Raw genomic sequence first — 23,952 nt, 5'->3', positions numbered from 1 at the left:
ACATTTGTTTATTCTGTAAAAGTTTCATGGCAAAAAAACATTTGTAACTAGCATATCCACAACCATTTGTACGCCTAAACATTAATCAGTGTAGCACTTTTTCAACTATGGCAATTACATTTAAGCAGTTTGTGACAAACCTCTACATGCTGCCTTTAATCAGTAGTTCATAATAGATTGACTGATTAAAATACTTGAATTTGTATGATTAACAGTTCCTTTTAACCCTGCACAGAATCTGTGAAGTTACATTACAGAGGTACAAGCAGTTTAGGTTGACAAGTGCAATATACAGACTTTTAAAATCATAATTTATAAAGAGAATAAAGATCAATTACTCGCAACGTTAAAAATACAATTAATATACTCTTCACTCAACTTAATGAATTACATGAGATGAAATGCTTTTTTAAAGAATATTTTGTTGGCTAAAGCAACACTTTTTACCAATTAAAAAGGTCAAAACAATATATATGTTATTTACTAAAGATATCCTCCATTAAATATAAATAATAGTGAACCTCAAATCAAACAATTTAGGCAGGGAGTCCTAACCCTGAAAAGGAAGAAAATAATTTAGGAATATTATCACAATAAGATTATGAAAATTAATAAAACATTAACACAGTCTCTCAAAACAATTCTGTTCAGTATTATCCACAAAGTTCAAGCCAAGTAGAAGCTTAAACCATATTAATTGTGGAGACTCTACATGTTACCATTACGTGACTATTTTTAGGATTAGAGAAATTAGAGTACCAATACAAATTAGCCTGGATCGTAAAAGTTTGTAATGTAACTTTCAATCTCAACATTTAACAAAATTCTTCAGATAAATAACACAGCACAAGTACATATTACATTTGTGGGAGAGATGTGCCACATTTTAAACATAACAAAAAGCATATAAAACTGCCAAAGTTGACATAGGCAGATCAGTTCCAAGACAACTATTTGGTATTGCTCCTGCCACCTTTCCCTCCATCAGTATCGGTTTCTGACCTGTAGAGGACTGAACATAGCTAATTCTCAATGCATTATCTTTACTAATGGTCAAATTAGCAGGTTAAGTAATATTTTCAAATAAAAGCAAGGACATGAGAGCATGAAGAGCTGCTATGTTTTGAGAAAGGACAATATTTCTGAAGCCATTTGTTGTATTGGTTTGTTTAAAACAAAAACACAGCCTTATTGGTGTATTAAACACATGATCAATATGTATATGCACATGCTCTTGTTATGTTGCAAAGCCAAATGTCAGGACATAATGCATCTAGGTTTTGTTTCAATAACTCAGGAACCTTCAATTTTTCACTCTTCCACTCTCTTTCTTCCTCTCTCCCTTCTTCTCGACCTTCCCCACTTCCTTTGGTAGTGCAAATTTCTCCATCATCTCCCTTTCAAATTCCTCCATCTCATCATTGTCTTCCTCACTATCCTCCAACTCGCTCTCCTCTCCTTCGGCCATGTCCTCCAAAATGTCTCCCACATCTTCCACAAACTCACTGAATGGCATCTGATCATGAGCAAACACACCATCCGTAAAGAACTCCTTCACAAACTTACGAAGCTCTTCTTTCCTGGATATTTGGTCCTCTGGATCTGGGAGCTTTTCCAGGTAGTTCTGGAAAAGCATCTCAAAGTCACGTAGGCTGACTGGAGCGAGCCCTTCTGCTCGAGCACAGTCTGCTACACCACTACATGTCTCCCTCCGATCATGATAGTGCTGTATTCTCCTCCTCTGTTCTGCCCAGTAGATCTCACGGTCATTATGGTAATGGTTGGAAGTCTCATCTGTTGGTCCATGCCTGTGTCTCTCCTTGTTGCTCAATTCCTTTTCATCCTTGTGTGGTTTCTCCTTTACATTGTGACAATTCTTCCCCTCATTTTTGTGGTAGCATGCCTTGCTCTTTTTCTCTTCTTTTATTCCCTCTCTTTTCCATGCTCCATCTTTGGACCACTCCTTCTCTTTCCCTCTCTTTTCCAAATGCTTTTTCTGTGTTTCCTTTCCAGCATACATTTTGGGAAATTCTCCATCTAATTTCCATTTTTTCTCTGTTTTCTCATTGACTTTTCCTTCTCTCTTTCCTTTTCCCCACTCCTTTTCACCTTTCCATTCATCTTTCTCTTTCCATTCTTTCTTTTTTTCTTTTCGGTCACTGCGGCCACTCTCTTTATCGTTTTTCCATTCTTTGTCCTCTTTCCAATCTTTTTGCTCCCCTCTCGGCTTCCATTCTTTCTCTTCTCTCTCGTTTTTTCGCTCTCCTCTTTGTTTCCATTCTTTTTCGTCTTTCACTTTCTTGTTCCCAGTCTCTTTCCATTCCTTCTTCTCTACTCTCCTTTCATTCTGTCCTCCATGTTTGTCTTTTATCCTCTTCTTATCTTTTTTCTCCTCCCACTCTTTCAAAGATTTCTTTTCTCCATTTTCTTTTACTGTTTTACTATCCTCCCGTTTTTTGTCCTTCTTCAACTCTTTGTCTTCTTGCCACTCTTTTCTCTCATCTTTGCTTTTCCATGCTTTGCCTTGCTCTTGGTTGCTTTTATCTTTTTTCCAATATTTCGGATTCTTCATATTTTGTTTGTCTTCTTTATTGCCACCTTTTTTCTTTTTTTCTTCTTTGTCTCCCCTGCTTTGTTCTTTCTCCCCACTCTTTTTATTCCAATGCTTCTTGAGCTTAATTTCTTGTCTTTCAATGGGTGGTACGTCTCTTATGTCACCAGTAGAGGGCATCCCAGAGGCAGCAACGGGATGCACAGGTTCTGATTGTCCTGGAACAGAGCAAAGATGACCATTTATAATTAGGTTTCCTTATGTAATTAATGTTCATGTGAAAATCTGGGTAAGTGCATGTGTGTCTAAAGCTTGTATTGCAATTTTTGTGACAGTGAGGATATTATTTTTCTTCCAAAGAAAAAGCATACAGAGGGGTAAAACAGTTATGCTGACACTTCATGCGTCTTATTAAATAGGATTAAAAATGGAATAATGTCCAGTCAGCTGTAAAATAACAAATAAAAATATTGCCAATATTTTTATTAGTAAAATATTATACAAATATAGTAAATTAAACTGATAAAATAACGATTTATGATGAAACTTTTATTATGCGAGAAAACAAAAAGTGTTACGAGAGACGATATTTGTATTGATAATGTACATGAAATAATGATTTATGTTGAAACCTCTATTATGTGAAAAGAAAGACCATGGAGTGCTACGAGTGATACAAACTAACAGTGTTGGATATTGGTTGCCAGGGACAAGTCAATTACACAGTTTAGCCTATCATTATACAAAAATCTTTGGCCACAGAATGCAGCTACTAACCAATAAGAATCTAGTACTCCAGACAGCTGTGTAATACATGTAAATGTGTACTGCACCTGTGCTCTGTGTGAGCTGTGAAACGGTCTCTCTTAGATGCTCCAGTTCTCTATGCAGTGATGGCAGGGCATCCAGTTCTCTCTTTTCTCGCTCTCTTTGTTCTTTCATTCTCACATTCTCTTGCTCCAGCTCTTTCTGAATAGCAGGTAGTCGGTCTAGTTCTCCTTTTATCCTCTGGTACTCTTTCTCCAGCTCTTCTCTCTTCACACGTTCTTTCTCTCCCTCCTCTGCCAGAAGTTGTGCTGCTTTTAGTTCACTTAAATGTTGCTGAGTTTACAACAAGACAAATAAAGAACATTACAATAAAAATATAATAGAAATGGTAATAGAAAAATTACAGTTTTCTCCCTTGTATTAAAGATTTCTGCTTCCATTGTTCTCTTTTGTATGCTGCTTTGTATAAAAGTGTAGGCTAAATTAACTTATTTAAATGTACATTATGTAGGCATACTCTAACATTCACAACACATAGGCTGAAAAACTGCCAAATAAAAAAATGTCATTATCTTCATGTCACTATCGGTTTAATAACACATGACCATTCATGTTTACTCAATGGCTATTTAGTACATTGACAGGGACTTTGTTAATCATTTCACATGCAAAGAGGTTAGTCAACCATAAGATTTAATTTACATATACATTTTAAAAGTACAATCTCATAAACAACCTGTTAATTCTAAGGGACTCAGGGTGGAAAATAGTCATGTAAAACCTTTAGGAACATAACTGACTTCTGTAATATATAAATGCTATAAAACTGTAGAATATGGTCCATTAAAATGAAAAACTCTGAAAAATTTTTGAAACAATTTAAAAGGTGGTTTGCACATTCTTGTGCAGTACCTGAAGCTGTGCCTGTAGTATCAATATTTGTTGATCTTCCTTTGCCTGTTTGCTTAAAATATCTGGAGGCTTAAGACCTACAGGTGTATCTCTGGAGACCTCAGGGTTCAGCCACTCCTATCACACACAAACACATTCAATCATCTGACTATGTGAACACAGTGTGTGTTTTAGGTCTTTAAATTGCAGATAAAAAGGAGACTGTCAAGGAGAGGAAATTGTCTGACCTGATTTGTTGGATCTTTCTGTTCTCTAACATCAATGTCCCCTTCTGAGAGGAAGAAACAGGAGACAAAGCAACTCAATTATACATCATTAATGAGAAAGGTCACCCCCAAAAATAATAACGATAATTCTCCCATCATTTACTTATCCTCATGTTGTTCCAAACCCATATCACTATTTCTTCCGTGAAACACAAGAAGAATTGTTAGGCGGAATGTTAATTCCATTCATTTTTTTTGTGCAATGAAAGTGAATGGTGATTGAGTCTAAAACTGTGCTTGACATCTCTTTATATTCCTCCCAGAGAAAGTAATACATGAGGGTGAGCAAATTTTCTTTCCTCCCCAAATTGGCTAAAGTGTTGACATAGTACATATAGCACTCAATATAGACAGTGTGCAAAGGATAAAACATGTAAAACAATGGTTTGGAAATTAAATTGAACGTGCAATGTTCATATCCAATTCTGACAAGAACCAAATTTTCCATGCAAATCAAAAAAGCTTGCACTGTCATAGAAATATGCCCAACATTCAACAAGGAAGTAGTTAATGCGCAAAAGTACGCAAGTCCATTTACTCTACCAACTTTTTATAAATGTGCAGTCTTTGTTTATATCGCTGGTGCTTCACAGAGATTAGACTATATAATAGGATGCAGAAAGTGCAAGAACCGGAGAAGAACCTCAGAATTAAACTGCACTTACTTGACTCAGCCCATTAGTGCTTTGCGCTCCTAAATTCACCAAACCCACTTGCACACAGACTTATTGCATATTTACACAAAATACCAAAACTTCATGGCCATGCCCACTGACTTTGATATGTTCTTGCATAAGACTGCACTTAGCACTAGCGCTCTTAAAATAGGGCCCTGCAAGTTTACGTTTTCAGGACTGAAAATGTTATATTATTAAAAGTATATTGTGACTTGTAATTATTTTATAAAAAGTAAAGATCAAAATATTTAGTAAATATTTAGTTGGTATTAAAAATATTTTTAAATAAAACTTCATATTGTGATTGGATAACCCACATTTGAAAACCAAGTTGCTATATTACATTGCATGGCAACCAGTAACAGCTCCATTTAAGATAATTAACTATATTACTTAAATGGAAGAATTGTTTATTCAGATTATTATTAATAATAAAAGATAACTTTTTATTGAACACTGGAGTTTTTTTTAATCTAATATTGCTGTTGCAGCCATTTCATAAAGGCAATAAGGCAGGAAAAGTTATTACTGTGATGCACAGCCTCTTGTGGATTCATGCTTTATTTAAATATTTTGAGTACATCACCAAAAGACACAATAAATTATAGGAGTTTATTTCCAGCACATGGTCAGGCAAGCAAGAGCACATGCATGTATTCAACAGCAGACTAAAGCATCTATTTTCTAAACTTTTCCAACACCAAACACACATTATCTCTCTCTTTACCTACCATCATCCAGGTCCATGAGCAAACCTGTGGAATAATACACCTCAGTCTCAGACACAGGAACATATTCAAATACACTCTCTGATATGGGCTATTCCAAATGAACCTTTGGTCACATGACCCTTTGAGACTTCCAATATACAATGGCAGTTTGTTCAGGAGCATTTAGAGATGTGTGTCTAACAACTATTTTTCCCAAATTAGATTCGGCGTATGTAGTTCATGTAGAAGTCTCTAGAGACTGAAAGCTTAATAATAGTGGCCTAAGAGCATCATCTTTGTAATACTATATGATCCTATATATATATATATATATATATGTGTATGAAGCATAGAATAACCCAATCACAGGTTACTGATTAACACAAATCTATTGTGCAGATGTGTACCATTACTAACGCTAAAATCTAAAGTGCTACAAAAGTCTGATTGAATATGCTATGTCCAGAATAACAGTACAGCGATCTAAAGGACAAAAGCCTCAAATGTTTGAAAAGAATGAAAAAAGGGGGCTTATGCCGCATACTCACCAGAAAAGAAAATGGTTCCTAGACCAAGAAAAATGACCGCTGCAAGGATGCACTTGTTCAAAGAAAAGACTGTTTCTTCCACTTTTTGAGGGGGCTGAAACTCTTCCTCATCCCCCTCTTCATCATCCTCTACCTCAGTCTTGCCCTGGTCCAAAGGGCCCATTTGGGAGATTGGTCTCTTTCGTAAACCATCTGCCTCCATCCCTTTTGTTTCCAACACTTCTACATCTGGCTTGTACTCTAGTAGGAAACAGGGCAGAAGATTATTCAGGCATATTCTTTAGTTATTCATAACATGATTTGTACACACGGTGCAATCCAAACAAATCCCATTTCATATCAACTAAAACATAAGCTAGCTACAGCTGGTTAGTACAGCAGCTATATAACTCTTTTGTGTATAGTTTAGGAGGGCCTTCGATGCTTCATGTGTGTGGTATACAGGTGTTTGTGTGGCGACTCATCATCGCGAATGTACATTTATTGTTTAACGAGATAAAGACAGAATGGAAATATAGACAGAATGAGCATGAAAACCAGAAGTATACAATGTCCTGAGGATGCAGGAACAAGCAAATGTTTACTGAAGCAGGGAACAAACAGCTTAGAGAATGATGCGGCCAAAATGTAATCAGAACTGACTCGCTGTATCTAAAATACAATATTAAACAGAAATCAAGCTGTCAAGCTGCCACCAATTATCATGCAAGTCCATCCTCATTCCATATCAGACCTGTCAACTGCAGTTAGTCTCCATTTTGACCACCAACAATGCTTTAAAAATATATACAGTACATATGCAAAACATTGAAAGACATATATAGTCAAAGTATTAAACATATTTGAACTCATATTTGAAAATTAAGTAAACAGATACACTAAATTATGCAACACTTTTGTATGATTTTTCTTTATACTTCTCACCTTCTGTTTTGGTCTTTCTAAGATAAGACGACTCCTCTATTTTGAATTCCTCTCCTCCCTGACAAACTGAGGCAGGAAGTCTGCTTGATCCAGAGTTAGGACTTATGTGTGTGTACGAGTCAGAGAATAAATCGCCATCAGCTCTGGGAGAAACAAGGCTCTTTGAGTAACCTGTAGGGGCACTTTGTTCCTCATGGTCAGGGGTCCAGGAGCTGAGGTCCTTAACAGTACCGCTGACAGATGTGGAGTCCTCATTGACATTTAGTTGGGCTCGATCGTCACTGGTTTCTGGAGGCGCTACCTGGAGATCATTTGGCAGATCAAACTGTAACTAGATGTGAAGAATTTTTCAGACAAACTTTGATGCTAACTTGTCTAAATGTTTAAACAGCTCACTATATAGTCAAAGACGGTCCAATAAATCAGTCAGATCAAACATCAGATAGATTGAGAGAGAGAGAGAGAGAGAGAGAGAGAGAGAGCGCAACTTAAAATTGTTGATTTGTTTACAATTACATTTTGTGGGGTATTAACACGTTTTTACGGATAACTGATTTTTATCAGATCGTGAAAAGACCAAGTGTAAATGCCTTCCAAGTCGGATTAGACCCCCCTCCACCCAGAGGCAGCTCACTAGGTTTTGGAACAGATCCAGGGTGTATGTGAGATTGAGTGGTGATAGAAAATGAAAGAAGAAAGACACCTGAGGTGACTGTGGAGACCGAGTTCCCTTTGCATGCTCTGAGGTATGGGTGTGAGCTGGATCAGTTTGCTGCTGGGATGATGGCTCTGTCTGAGGCTGGAGCTCAGCTGCATCAGAGGAATGCTGCATCAGGTCACTAAGGCCCTTTGTTAAGGGCTCAGGTGCTGTTGAAGAGGATGGCTCTCCCTCAGTCTTAGTACCTTCAGCTTCTGGACCCACATTCTCAACTCTAGACTCCTGCACATTGAAATATATCATGGCTCTATTAACCGAATTCAGACAAGCTCTCAAATCTAAGCTCCTCCATCCTTTTATCAAGATATCCATTACATACTGCATACTGATTACAAAGGGATTATCAGTTAGTTCTATAATATCAATAATAACCAAAGTAGAGTTGGGGCACTCGAGTTCGGACTTGGACCGGAGTTTACTTCTATACATTTTGAGTCGAGTCACGAGTCTAGTTTTAATGGACTTGGACTTGTCACGGACTTGGATGCGTTTTTACTCGGACTCGAGCCTTTGGATTTTTATCTGAGTCCAGCCGAGTCCATGACATTTGATTTGTGATGCAATGAACAAAATAAATAAATACAAATAATGAAACAATAAATGGACACTCTGTCTGCAAGCAGTTGTAGCACCCCCTGATTCCATAGAAGTAGCCAGAGATTGTTTCACCATGTTGAGCAAACACACCTACAGAGCGGCATCATCAGTCAACCAATACACTTGAATGCTACTACGGAGACTGCTGTATAACATCGATGTATGGTATGTAGCCAATGTACTAGAAACTAGAAGGCAGTTTTGCACGGCACGGGACCTGACAACTGGTAAAATTGCACGCACCGTTTGTGCAGCCAAGACAGTGCACGCATCGCAATTTCATCGTGGTTAAGAACTTCATTGATTCAAGTCACCCACATAATGTCTCTCACAGACTACTAAAACAACATATACAAATTTTAATTCAGAAAAATATTATTAATATTGGACTATTAAGTCTTTTTAGGTGTAATGTATCCACACATGTAGGCTTCTGTAGTCTCTTGTGATCCACGCAGATTTGTCAATTTAATCTGATCCTTGGTGAATGAACTGTACATTTTTAAATAATCGGGGGAAACTTTTTTTTATTGTTAAAGCAGACTGCAACTCTGAACAACAGATAAACAGCACATATATATTGTTTTTCCATTTTCAAAGCATTGGCGAGCTGCGTATAATAGGTTCTTTTAAAAAAAAATCCACAATAAAATGCACAATGAAAAATGAATTTAAGCAAAGTAAAATTCAGCAGAGAATTTGTATTTATTTTTTAATCATTTAATTACAGACTGGATGACCAGACATCCCAGTTTATTACACAGGACAGTCCCGGTTTTTGGTAGGGTCACTGATTTTTTTTCTTAAATCTAATTTTCCTTCTCGAATTTAAGAAAATAAATTTAGTTACACGTTGATTTGGCGATACATTCATTCTAGTCTTCAGCAAATCAGCTGAAATGTGTCTGGTTACCATGACAATGACGTCATGCACTATGTCGTCCTGTCAGTTAGCGCAAATGCCAAAAATAATGCAAAAATGCGTTTTCAACTAGCCTGTTATGGATTCGGTTTTGAGTCAGACTCTGCCCTTTTTGGACTCGGACTCGACTAAGGTGGACTCAACCAACACTACCACAAAGACTCTGACAATGTAACACCTTTACCTGTGGGGTAAGAAGAGTCCAGCTGTTGCCACTGGCACTGTTGCTATTATCAGCCATCGCTTGGTGGCTCTTTCCAGCAACTGAAAAACACAGTTAGTAACCATTACAGTGTTGTATAAAGTATCCATTTGTCATACTTGAGTAAAAGTAAAGATACCTTAATGGATATTGACTCAAGTAATAGTAGCTCACGAGAAAAAGACTTAAGTAAAAGTATTAAAGTAACTGATTTTACATTTTCTGAAGTATCAAATGTACAAATAAATTGCATAAATTACAGAACAGTTAATTAAACCCATGGCAACTTATTTGATTGATGGAGCTCATTATTTACTCATGTAATCCCAGATGTGTATGACTTTCTTTCATCTGCAGAACACAAAAGATTTTAGAAGAATATTTCAGCTCTATAGGTAAATCCAATGCAAGTAAATGGTGGCCAGACATTTCAAGCTACAAAAAGCACATTAAGGGAGCATAAAGCTATCCATACTTCTACAGTGGTTAAAGCCATGTCTTCTGAATTCATTCAGTTGGTTTTAGGTTAGAACAAACCAAATTGTGACTCTTTTTCACTGTATATCTTGCCATTACAATCTCTAGGCACAATCATGATTTCAAGCTTGACTTCACTTTCTAGTGCTCCATGCATGCACATTGCCCTAGGTGGCGCTATAGGGAGTGTAATCCAGCTTGAAATCCTGATCGTCAAGGAGACTGCTAATATCAAAATGGAGAGTCGAAAAAGGAGTTATATTTTAGTCTATTCTCACCCAAAACCAATTGGATCCATTCAGAAGATATTGATGAAACCACTGGAGTCTTATGGATTACTCTTAAGCTGCATTTATGTGCTTTAAATCTTTAAAGATCTGGCCACTATTTTTGAATTAACCTGAAAATCTTTTTTTTTGTGTGTTCTGCAGAAAAAAATTAAAGTCACATCTAGGATAGAATGAGGGTGAGAAAAGTATGAGAGAATTTTCATTTTTAAACTAACTATCCCTTTAATAGCACATTGAAGTCGCATCAGAATGATCATATTTATGGGATGAGTGTAAATGAACACCACAGTCCATAACAATTGGATCACTGAAGGAGAGAGTGGAGTCATATTAGTGACCAGAAAAGAGACTTGTGGGGGTGAGCTCTTTTCATTTGGGCCAATAAGCAACCACCCAGAACACACAGGAAACTGCATAGCAATGTGCTAAAAATGCAGAAAACAACAGCATAGCAACAACCTGACAACCACCCAGAACACACAGGAAACTGCATAGCAATGTGCTAAAAATGCAGAAAACAACAGCATAGCAACAACCTGACAACCACCTAGAACACCCTGGCAACTGCATAGCAATGTGCTAAAAACACAGAAAACAACATAGCAACAGCATAGTAACAATCTGGCAACCACATACTATAGCAATGCACTAAAACACACAGCATTTACATTTATTCATTTGGCAGACACTTTTATTCAAAGCGACTTACAAAAGTGAATCATCTTAAGGAGACAAAAATGCCATATTACAAAGTTTTACCAGGATCAGAATAGTATTCAAGACATATACAAGTGCAAAAGGTTTTTGTGTGTGTGTGTTAGTGACTAGTTAAGTGCTCTTGGAAAAGATGTGTTTTAAGTACCGTAATTTCCGGACTATTGAGCGCACCTGAATATAAGCCGCACCCACTGATTTTTAAATAAAATATTATTTTGAACATAAATAAGCCGCACCTGTCTATAAGCCGCAGGTGCCTACCGGTACATTGAAACAAATGAACTTTACTCAGGCTTTAACGAAACACGGCTTGTAACAAAAATAAATAGGCTTTAACGAAACACGGTGTGGCAGCGGGGGCGTGGTCAAGCGCCCGTCCGGGAGAGAAAAGCGGTAAGGGCGCTTACACCTGAGCTAAATTATGTGTAACACCGGTGTCTAATTTCAGTAAGCATGGGGAGAGCGTCATAAAAGGCAGCAGCCACAGAGCTGAGAGAGTGACACACGCCAGTCTAGTGTTGGCGCATAGAGGAATTGAGAAACTTTATAAAATTGATTGTAAACATTGCTGTGGCCATTAAAAGCCTTACCTGGAACGTCAAGTGCCCTGCTGAAAACTGTCACACTGGTGCCCGTGTGACAGTTTTCCCAAGAAGGACATGTGAAGCAGGGCACTTGAAATTAGACACCGGTGTTAGACATAATTTAGCGCAGGAGTAAGCGCCTTACAGCTTTTCTCTCCCGGACGGCGCTTGACAACGCCCCGCTGCCACACGCGGCTTGTAATAAAACATTTGCAGTAAATAGTAGCCTACCAAGAAAGTCATTGGTCACTATCTTCCTCGCCCTGTGCACTGAAACCACTGAAGTCATCTCCTTCAGTGTCGGAGTTGAATAGCCTCAGATTTAGTTGTATTTTTGCACTGAGTCAATTCCTCACGCTGCTGTTTCCAACGCCTTATCATCGACTCATTAAGACCAAGCTCCCGTGCAACAGCCAGATCAATCGCCTTCAACTTGAAAGCAGCATCATATGCGTTTCTCCATGTCTTTGCCATGGTGAGGGTGACAAAATTACTACCGTAATCAGAATGATGGGAAGTTTGAGCCGCTCGATTTAATCTAAACAGTATACAAAAAAAGTTGTTTTGACCTTAACCCGCTCGGCAATTTCATTGGTCTAATGAAAGCTTCACGCCAAAAAACTGAGCACGCCACAGAATGTTTTTTTATATATATATATATATATATATAACATTTGAAAGCGGGAAAAATCCATATATTAGCCGCGTCATTGTATAAGCCGCGAGGTTCAAAGCGTGGGAAAAAAGTTGCGGCTTATAGTCCGGAAATTACGGTAGTTTGATGAAGCTGAAAGTTAGAGAAAGTGTTTTGGAGCCTCTTTGTGTTGGTACAACAGGGCGACGTTCCTTAGCCGACCACAGGCTTCTAGTGTGTGTGTGTAGCTCTGGAGAAAAGATTTTAGGTATGTTGGAGCAAACTGTTCTGTATGCCAGCATAAGAGACTTGAATTTGATACGTGCATCAACCGGTAGCCAGTGGAGAGAGACAAGGAGTGGTGTAACATGTCCTCTCTTTGGTTCATTAAAGACCAGATGTGCTGCTGCATTCTGGATCATTTGCAGAGGTCTAATTGCACATGCAGGGAGGCCTGCAATGAGAGCGTTACAGTAGTCCAGTCTAGTTATGACAAGTGACTGAACAAGCAGTTGTGTGGCATGTTCAGAGAGGAAGGGTCTTATATTCCTGATGTTGTAGATTGTAAATCTACATGATCTTGCGGTCTTTGAGATGTGGTCCGTGAAATTTAGTTTATCAATGGTTACCCCTAGATTTCTGACTGTTTGTCACTGTAGTCGAACTCAGCTGCACAGTGATAGTGTTAGACAGCCAGGTTGGCTGGAAAGACCACCTGCAACTCAGTCCAGCCAAAACCGAACTCCTATAGGAGTTCGGTTTTGGCTGGACTGAGTTGCAGGTGGTGTTCCTTAACCCAGGCCGAGATGTCTGCCAGGCAGGCAGAGATTTGAGCAGTCACGGTGGTGTCGTTGGGTTGGAAAGACAAGTAGAGTTGTGTGTCATCGGCGTAAGTGGTATGAGAAACCATGTGCCTGAATGATGGGTCCCACAGCAGATCACCTTGTCAACTGCATAGCATGCCCTAGCAGCTATCCAGAAAAACCTAGTAAGCACATACTGTAGCATAAATTCGCTACAAAGCAAATATAACACTTTAGCAACCACAAGAAAACTATTTATAAGCAAAGACCAATCATCCATCTTCATAAAATATAAAAATAAATACTGGACATTTTCCTGAGCGCTGGTAGAGTAATTATTCATACATATCACACCTTGGTTAAATGTAAAATGTGAACGCATGTGATTGACTTTTATATGAACAGGTCTCATGGAAATGCAGGAGACTGATCGCACATAGCTTCATTATTTCACAGCTTTCATAATGTTTAAGCCTAAACTTATCAAGCTAACTAGTCAAAAAACAAATTTAAACTTGCATGAGAAGTTCCTTGTCTCCCCCAAAGGAGACCGACGACGGAACACGTAATATGGCACGTGCTTCGCAAAATGAATCATTCAGACCGCTTTTTTAATCTTTTGGTTCAGATAAAAAAAAAAATTCTAATTTAAAAGATTTCTCTCAAATTATTCTTTCAACGAATTACACATCACTATCACAGATCTGCATGCATTGTTGCACATACAGCTATTATTTTTTTGCCGTTATCATGTCACAAAAGTAACGAAAGGGTCTGGAGAAATTTATTGGAGTAAAGTATCAATTTTCTCATCAAAATGTAGAGAAGTAAAAGTAGAAGTCCAAAGAAATTTTTCTACTCAAGTACATACAGGTGAAACTCAAAAAATTAGAATATCGTGCAAAAGTTCATTCATTTCAGTAATTCAACTTAAAAGGTGAAACTAATATATTATATAGACTCATTACAAGAAAAGTAAGATATTTCAAGCCTTTATTTGATATAATTTTGATGATTATGGCTTACAGCTTATGAAAACCCCAAATTCAGAATCTCAGAAAATTAGAATATTACATGAAATCAATAAAAAAAAGATTTTAAATACAGAAATGTCGGCCCTCTGAAAAGTATAATCATGCATATGTACTCAGTACTTGGTTTGGGCCCCTTTTGCATTAATTACTGCCTCAATGCGGCGTGGCATGGATGCTATCAGCCTGTGGCACTGCTGAGGTGTTATGGAAGACCAAGATGCTTCAATAGCGGCCTTCAGCTCTTCTGCATTGTTTGGTCTCATGTCTCTCATCTTTCTCTTAGTAATGCCCCATAGATTCTCTATGGGGTTCAGGTCAGGCGAGTTTGCTGGCCAATCAAGCACAGTAATACCATGGTCATTGAACCAGGTTTTGGTACTTTTGGCAGTGTGGGCAGGTGCCAAGTCCTGCTGGAAAATGAAGTCAGCATCTCCATAAAGCTTGTCTGCTGAAGGAAGCATGAAGTTCTCTAAAATGTCCCGGTAGACGGCTGCCTTGACTCTGGACTTAATAAAGCACAGTGGACCAACACCAGCCGATGACATGGCTCCCCAAACCAACACAGACTGTGGAAACTTCACACTGGACTTCAAGCATCTTGGATTGTGTGCCTCTCCTCTCTTTCTCCAGACTCTGGGACCTTGGTTTCCAAATGAGATGCAAAATTTGCTCTCATCAGAAAAGAGGACTTTGGACCACTGAGCAACAGACCAGTTCTTTTTTCTTTAGCCCAGGTAAGACGTTTGACATTTGAAGCCCATGTCGAGGACCCGTCTGTGTGTGGTGGCTCTTGATGCAGTAACTCCAGCCTCAGTCCACTCCTTGTGAAGCTCCCCACACATTTGAATGGCCTTTTCCTGACAATCCTCTCCAGGCTACGGTCATCCCTGCTGCTTGTGCACCTTTTTCTTCCACACTTTTCCCTTCCACTTAACTTTCTATTAATGTGCTTTGATACAGCACTTTGAGAACATCCAACTTCTTTTGCAATTACCTTTTGAGGCTTTCACTCCTTGTGGAGGGTGTCAATGATGGTTTTCTGCACAACTGTCAGGTCAGCAGTCTTCCCCATAATTGTGAATTCAACTGAACCAGACTGAGAGACCATTTAAAGGCTCAGTAACCCTTTGCAGGTGTTTAGCTGATTAGAGTGTAACACTTTGAGCCTACAATACTGAACCTTTTCACAATATTCTAATTTTATGAGATTCTGAATTTGGGGTTTTCATAAGCTGTAAGCCATAATCATCAAAAGTATATCAAATAAAGGCTTGAAATATCTTACTTTGCTTGTAATGAATCTATATAATATATTAGTTTCACCTTTTAAGTTGAATTACTGAAATGAATGAACTTTTGCACGATATTCTAATTTTTCGAGTTTCACCTGTATATTGAAAAACTGTACTTTAGTACAGTAACAAAGTATTTGGTAACCAAAGCCCTCAGAAAAAGGATAATCAACTTTTGATCATCATCAAAGAAAAATACAAGTGTATATATATGGGTAATCTGAATTTTGAAATGAATTTGGTTGAATGAAAGCCATGATCACAAGTCACAAATGTTAAAAGGAATAGTTCACTCAAAATGAAGCTTCTGTCATCATTTGATCACCTAATGTTGTTCAGAAACTGTACAGAATTATTTTCTTCCATTAAAGAGAAAAGGAGATGTCAGAAAGCATGTTAGTTCCTGACTGGCAATATGTCATCATGTTATTATGACTAATTATTTTCATGAACACACTGGTTCGGAGTAGGCATGTGATGGCATTCAGTAATATGGTATATCAAGGTAATTAACATACACAATATTGTTATAGTGGGCACTTCAAAATACCGTACAGTGCTGTGAAAATTTATTTGCCCCTATCCTGATATCTTCTGTTTTTGTTTATATCTCATTCTAAAATTCTATCAAAATCTAACCTAAAACAAAGACAATCTGAGTAAACAAAAAATAGTTTTAAAATGATAATGTTATTTATTTTTCTATATCAACTGGGCATGTGTGAAAAGTATTTGCCCCCTTAGTTACTAAATTTCAAATCTATGAAACTGCATTCATAATGGGGATCAGCTTGACTAGACACACCTAGGCCTGATTACGGACAGCCCTGTTCAATCAAATCAGCACCTAAATAGAACTTTTTCAGCAGCATGATGTTGGCTTAAAGGTCTCACCCAGTAGCACACTATGCAAAGGTTGAAAGAAAATCCAGAAATCATGAGGAAAAAGGTGATAGAAATACATCAGTCTGGGAAGGGTTACGAAGCCATTTCAAAGGCTCTGGGACTCCAAAGAACCACAGTGAGAGCCATTATCTCCAAATGGAGAAAAATTGGCACAGTAGTGAACCTTCCCAGAAGTAACGACTCATCGAGGAAGTCACAAAAAAGCCAAGGACAACATCCAAGGAACTGCAGGCCTCTCTCGGATCAAAAAAGGTCACTGTTCATGATTCCACAATCAGAAAGACACTGGCCAAAAATGCCATCCATGCAAATGTGACGAGGCGAAAACCACTGGTAACTCAGAAGAACATTAAGGCTCGTCTGAATTTTGCCAAAACACACCTGATCTGCAAACCTTTTAGGAGAATGTTATGTGGACTGATGAGTCGAAAGTGGAACTGTTTGGAAGACAGGGGTCTCATTACATCAAGCATCATCAGAGGTTATGCAAGAACATATGAATAGAGATTTAAATGGAGACATGAAAATACTTTATGCTCTCAGTAAAGTAAGCAGATTATAGTTTTTCCCCCAGAATACAACACATAGCAACAAGTGAATAATCATTTGAATACCTTAAATGTTCTCATTCAAAAATTATCATATATTATTCTGCTGTATATAGATCCTTGTGTGATAGTTTATAAGCCCACTAGGCGCAGCTCTTCTAAATGGGCAGGTAGGGCAGAGCCACACCTAAATATTCATCCACTTGAAAACATTGACTCTATAAACTGACACAAATGTATTTATTTTTTGCCTGTAAATGTGTTCAATATGCTGATATATATTATATAATACATAAAAGCAGGCCTAGTATATGTTTTTATTCTATTTTTAAATCATAATGCAGCCGAAATTTCCATTACACAGTGTTTGATATACAGTTGAAGACAGAAGTTTACATTAAATTTAACCAAATACATTTAAACTCTGTTTTTCACTTGTAAAAAATGACTTGTGTCATGCATAAAGTACATGTCCTAAATTAATTGCCAAAACTACGGTTGGCGAATATGAAATCAGTGGAGTGGTTAAAAAAAAATGTGGTTTAATGACTTCAACCTAAGTGCACGTAAACTTCAGCTGCACTCCTGAACTCCACAGCAGCACCCCTCAGTTTTACCAATGGAAATCTTTGGTCAAATATGGTAATGCAACAAGCCCTAATTGAGACCCATAGGGGCAGAATTTAGTCTGGCATAAACATATTGGGGCTTTTCCACTGCACGGTACAACTCAACTCTGCTCGCTTTTTTTGGGGTTTTCCACCTGGATAGTACCTGGTACCTGATATTTTTTTAGTACCACCTCGGTCGAGGTTCCAAGCGAGCCGAGCCGATACTAAATGTGACGTCAAAATCCTGCAGATCACTGATTGGTCAGGGAGAATCGTCACTACCAGCATCACTGGATTTCCGACACATGACATCAACCCACTAGTTTTAAAGTTAGTAACAGCGATAGCAGTATCATTTATTCACGCGACTTTCTAATTTTGAAAAAAGAAATGGCTGTGTGCAAAACCACACCGTGGTCAATAAACGAGGTGCAGAAGGTCCACTCGTTAGCGATTAGCGAAACAAAAAAAGTCTCTGAGGAAGTGTCTCAGCTTTTGGACGCACACGGCTACCACCGGACCTACCAACAGTGTAGGAAAAAGTTTAAAAAAAAGTGACTACAGAACCATCAAGGAAAAGTGGAAGTGGTTCGACCAAATGGACGCTATCTAAACCGGCGAGCAATGGGAGGGAGAGTGCCCTGGACTCAGCCACGATGGAGGATGGTAAGTTTTTTTACGTTAACTTTATACTCTGCTTGAAAGCTTCACTTTATTTAGTTGACCAGCTACTGGAAGCTTGCTTCTAAAACAACCAGGCCAATTTAACTGTTACACTTGTGTAAAATGACCATGCAACAACTGCTTTATGCAGCACAATAAGTTAGTAGCTAACAGCTAGCGGTTTTGTTATTGTTTTGGTCAGTTTGTGCCATGTTTAAGATTAAGTCACGGCAGTAGAGGCAGCGCAACTATGACGAACAGCCTATAATCCCACCCATGCTGAGGCGGCACTAAACTGCATTGGAAATGCAAGCTCAGAAATGTAAAGAGTGTAGAGTTGAGGTGAGTCAAACCGTAATGTGCAGTGCAAAAGTGCCAAACCAAAGGTAAATTTAGTATTAGAGCATGGCAGCACTGTAAGAGATTGTGAACATGGCAGCACTGTTAGAGATTGTGAACATGGCAGCACTGTTAGAGATTGTGAACATGGCAGCACTGTTAGAGATTGTGAACATGGCAGCACTGTTAGAGATTGTGAACATGGCAAGCACTATCGAATGTGTGCGTAACAGTGTCTTGTTTCTACTGCCAATTCAAAACAAATTGGCCATTGCGGCTAATGATGACTACGGAACGCTCACACCTGCCAGAAATGCAGCCTCTTGCTTGCTTCTGCATTGCAAAATAAGGTGGATAGGGTAATGAGTGAGTTAAGTAAAGAGGGTGACTTTAATATAGGCCCCTAAGTGTGAAAGAACCAATAGCAGAAGGTGGAGATTGGGAAAAGTCCCAGCAAAAGCTAGAGGAGCAATGAAAGAGTTTTCACTTCATTAGTATTATCTTCATGTTGTTTCACTGGATACACCATCTGTTCCCTGAGTGGTAAATGAATTGACAAAGAACTGGGTTACTAAGGATGTCAGTCACACAAGAGAAAAAGGTTTAAAGGCATAAAAGGAAGAGAATAATGGTGGAGTTATATTCTTGAGGACAGCACTGAAAACACAAAGCTAGGACCAACTGCTTACTACTAGAATACCAGTGAGAAAACAAAGACAGACGTGGGATACTTTTCCAACTGGGTCAACGTCTTACTGCAATCTCATTTACAGTAAATTATTTAAATGCTTTCCATTCATGGAAAAACATTCTTACTACTTCTGAATATTCAATAGATCTGATGTAAACAGTAAATGTTTGGGAAAATTTTGCAAATCAAAGAAGCCTTATCACCGGTGTAACACTTTGTGACACACTTCAATCTAATAAGGATCTTTTTTCCTATGCCTGTAATTTGGGTCTGCTAATAATGTGCCTCCCATGAGAGATGTTTTAATGTAGCCAAGAGCTGTGAGATTTGATGAGGACATAGAGGAATGGCTAAAAAAGATAATAGCTAAAAATAACACAGAAAGAAGCACAAAGTGCACCTAATTCAACTTGTGTTATTTGAGAGAATTCAGATATTAAGAAAATACTGAATTGCAATATTAATTTGCAGTTAGCAAAGGCAGTTATCATCTGACATATGAACTTGTCATGCAGATCTTTAAAAACACAGGCAGCAGGTTTTACATTCACAGAAAAGAGCTCAACTTATGCTTCTTAATTATTGTCTTCAATGAACAACATTGCTAGTGCATCCCTTACAAGCATTTTCCCTTGTAGTTTCCACAAAATGAGAGAGGGGGTAAAATCTTTCCACATGCCACAGGCAGCTCTTACTCGACCTGTCACCACCACAGGCAGCTGTCACTCGACTCAACACCGTACTGTACATCCCCCTCTCAGTGCGACACCGGTAGTGGAGGCTCCCTCTCGGTGCGACGCCGGTAGTGGCGTCCCCTCTCGGTGCGACGCCGGTAGTTTAGGCACCCTCTCGGTGCGACGCCGGTAGTCTACATTCAGTCTGCAGGCAAAAGTGGCCCAAATCGTATTTTTTTTTGCTCATATGGGACTTGGATCTGCTTTTTTCAAAACAGTGTGAACAGCACAAACCATATGGAATCTGATCTTTTCGATTCTAATTTGAGCCACTTCCATATGTGGCCCTAAAACAGATACAGGTCTGATACAGATGAGGTCTGATTTTTTTGCAATGCGACCTCAGTCTGAACGATCATATTGGAACTCATGAGACTTTCATGTCACTCTCGACATTCGTCACAATGTTGCACTGGAGGGAGTCACTCAAAGATTTTGCATACCCGTTAGTTATTTGGTCACTTTGTGAATATGGAAGACAGCTGCGAAGGTAGTCCGCGGAGGAGCAGTGAGGTGTTAGAACTAACAAGTATTTGGGGAAGCTCTATACAAGCAAAACTTGAGGGGTCGTATGAGGTTTAATGACTTCAACCGGTCGTACCGGTCTGTGTTTGAGAGCATTGCGAAAATTTTGCTCTCTTTCTCCTCATCCTCCTTTTTATCTGCTCTCGAATTTGCTGGCTTCCACTGCACATCACCTTATAAATGAACGCGTAAAACGCTGACTTCAGTGGGCTCCATGCTTTCTTCCGTATGACAGCTTGCTGGGTGTGACACCTTTTTATTGTTCTTTTGCACATACGGGTCACTTCAGGACCGTGACCAGTTCACACTGGAATCTGATATTGGCCACATTTGAAAAATAATGTGAACAGCCAAACAAAAAAAATCTGATCGGAGCAATAAATCCAAATTGAGCACTAAGGCTTACAGTGTGAACGTAGCCTTAGTTGCGTCTCCCTCTCGATGCGTCACCATTAGTGTTCGCAGCGCGCAGGGTGAAGATTAAATGCTAGCTGTGATGTAGCATATGTGCGCTCTCTGCGGTCCTGCGAAAGTTTAGACAAGGGTTTTGAGTGAATGCAAAATGTGGATGAAACTAGGTGGATACAATTAAAGTTACTATGGAGATGATACAATGGCAGCTGTCCATTTAGATATGTTGCGACTGCTTCAGGCTTTTCAAGAATTAGTTTTTCAGCTTTTAAACATGTAGGAAAGTGATGGGATTCCCTCAGATTTAAATATTTTTGTGGAACATTAGTGGAAAATTATAAAAAAAAATGGAAGCTACAACAAATAATGTGGAGATTAGTTGAATTTGCAATAATTCTTGCGATTGCAAAATCCTGGAGGGGCTGGTTATTTCTCTCCTGTATGGCAGGGAATGAAACGTAACACCGTGTCTGTCTCCTGAACCAAAAGTAACAAACATATGATATGCGTTAAAAAAGACCAACAATTGGCACAGATGACATACATGACCAGTAGACCCATGTATTAATACAAATAAAAATAGAACTCTTCACAGAAAAACAATAAATACTTATATACATAAACATTTGTCTTAAGATGGCTTTTTATATCTTCAGCTTTAGTGTGTCTATAGGAAATATACATTTTAGACTCCCAAACATTCCTTTTGCAAAAATTATTTTTGAAAAATGATATTCTATATTCGAGTCAGTCTGGGATTACATGAAGAGACAGAAGCAATTAGATAGAAGGACTGTGGTGAACTCTCCAAGAAGCTTTCAACATCCTATCTGCCAACAACAAAGAAAAACTGTGCTTTTTTTTTATGTTTACTAGAATTTATATGACATTAATTGATAAATGAAAACTATTTATGGCATTATTTTTGAAGACATCCTCAATATGAAACATGTTTCACAAGTGCCTAAAACTTTTGCACAGTACTGTGTGTGTGTGTGTGTGTGTGTGTGTGTGTGTGTGTGTGTATGTATGTATATATATATATATATATATATATTGTTTATATATTAACGGTGACAGATCACGAGAGATGCAAATAACGGAGATGGATCATGAGGGAGATGCTTATGACCGTGAACGTGTGACAGGTGGTGACAAGTCGAGTGATCAGGGCCAGTCCGTGGGTTTGTGGGACCTTAGGCAAAATTATGAAAATGGGCACCCCTGTGTGAAAATTGTCAATTTTAAAACATCCATTAGAACCACTGCACAAATTTGATGAGCAGATTTTTTTTTATAGAAACCATTAAAAAAAGAAGCACTATATTGTATCTCGGTAGATGACAAATAACGTGTTTTAATTGTTTTTTCCCCCAACAATGTAGATGTTAGGTTAAAATGTACATGCATGCATAAAGGAATGTGTATTTTAGGTGCTATGACAAGTCACCATTTTATCACCATATTCTGATAACTTTCACAAAAAAAATTCTAGAAGTACAAATAAACTAGTGTCTCAATTTAAATGAGGTCATGGAAATGGTAAGTATGATAATTACGGAGTAACATTTCACAATAAGGTTTGCATTAGGTATCATTAACAATGTATAATACAATTTTCCAGCATTTATTAATCTTGGCTAATGTCCATTTATAAAAATACAATGTTTATTGTTTGTTCATATTGTATTAACTAATGTTAAAAATGTACTAGTATGTAGAAGTTAACATTAAATAAGATGAAGTATATTGTTAGTTCATGTTAACTGATGTAGTAAACTAACATTAAAAAATACAAGTGTTACCCAAAGTTACATTTTAGACACACTGCTGTTATTTTATTTGTTGTCACTTTCAGTTATTTGTCTTTTTGTGATTATTCAGATACGTAATATTACGTAAAATGTTGCAATATTTTATACGTATGATGTTTTCCCCGTCATTGAGATTTCTATGAAAAATGATCAGTCCCACGCGTGTTGCGCAATTTCCGGCGTAACAGAGCTTTGGAAACCTATAGATTGTGAAGACATTTAAAAAAAAAATTCGGTGTCTTATTCGTATGCTTTGCACGTGTTGGGGTCCCGTCGGGTATGAGTCGGAATAGACCTCCAGTGAGAGAGACTGCCTGTGCCGGTGACAGGTCGAATGAGAGCTCTCCCTGCCACGGAAAGAATTTAGCCATAATACAAAAAGATTAGCTACTACAGTTATCATTACTTCAACAATAAAATAGTGGCAACTTGATATTCCTCAGCACTGTAAACAAAATGGAGCGTCAGAACTACTCTGAAAGTTTTCTATCAAAGTTTGAAGGATAAACGTAAAATAGATTTAAAGAAAATGCATAGTTATGATTAAGAATAATAATAATTATTATTATTATAGCTATGTTTTGAAATTTAATTGAAATGTTCGCTTCTCACTCTTATCTCTCATCATATCCGAAAAAATAAAATGCCCATAGAAGGAAACACTTTTCCCGTCATGAGAACATGAGCACAAATATAGGCTAGTTTCCATGCGACAAGTAAACTGCGGTGTGTACAATCATATGATCTACTTGTGTTTGTATATTAACAAGGATAGTGTATGAATTCTGTGTACATTTCGAGCAGAATTGACAAAAGGGGAGTGTTCGGTTAAAAAACCGCAGGCAAATAATGTCGAAGTCGCACTTTACATAAAGGTACATGCCGGAAACACAAACAAACAAGCGCACAAGTTTCACGTACAGGCAATGGAAATTTTATGAAATATGAACCAAAGTAAAAGTACAGCTGCAAACAGAACCATACCTGACAACTCTGCAAACCCTTTTCCGCGTGTAATGTCGCTGTATTTTCAACTCTCGTGTCTCATGCAAAGTTGCAAACTGAAGTGTGAGCAATTCTGTTG

General features: G+C 38.1%; 1 protein-coding gene across 2 annotated transcripts; it reads right to left on the bottom strand.

Annotated features, from left to right (window-relative positions):
- pbxip1b (pre-B-cell leukemia homeobox interacting protein 1b) lies at nucleotides 1-23,952 on the bottom strand. 2 transcript variants are annotated; one of them, XM_052144471.1, is made up of 10 exons: nucleotides 23,853-23,952; nucleotides 9,778-9,857; nucleotides 8,060-8,296; nucleotides 7,357-7,657; nucleotides 6,433-6,672; nucleotides 5,906-5,929; nucleotides 4,459-4,502; nucleotides 4,232-4,348; nucleotides 3,385-3,652; nucleotides 1-2,769 (listed from the first exon to the last, which is right to left on the bottom strand). In XM_052144471.1, exons 2-10 carry the CDS (start codon nucleotides 9,832-9,834, stop codon nucleotides 1,304-1,306), a joined length of 2,754 nt encoding a protein of 917 aa, XP_052000431.1. In that variant the 5' UTR covers nucleotides 9,835-9,857; nucleotides 23,853-23,952; the 3' UTR covers nucleotides 1-1,303. The 2 variants fall into 2 exon arrangements, with proteins under 2 accessions (XP_052000431.1, XP_052000432.1); XM_052144472.1 differs by lacking the exon at nucleotides 5,906-5,929.

Source organism: Xyrauchen texanus, chromosome 15 (genome assembly GCF_025860055.1).
Source record: "Xyrauchen texanus isolate HMW12.3.18 chromosome 15, RBS_HiC_50CHRs, whole genome shotgun sequence".
In the NCBI taxonomy this organism is placed as follows: domain Eukaryota; kingdom Metazoa; phylum Chordata; class Actinopteri; order Cypriniformes; family Catostomidae; genus Xyrauchen; species Xyrauchen texanus.
The sequence above is the reverse complement of the archived record's forward strand: the minus strand, read 5'-3'. Positions and strand labels throughout refer to the sequence as shown.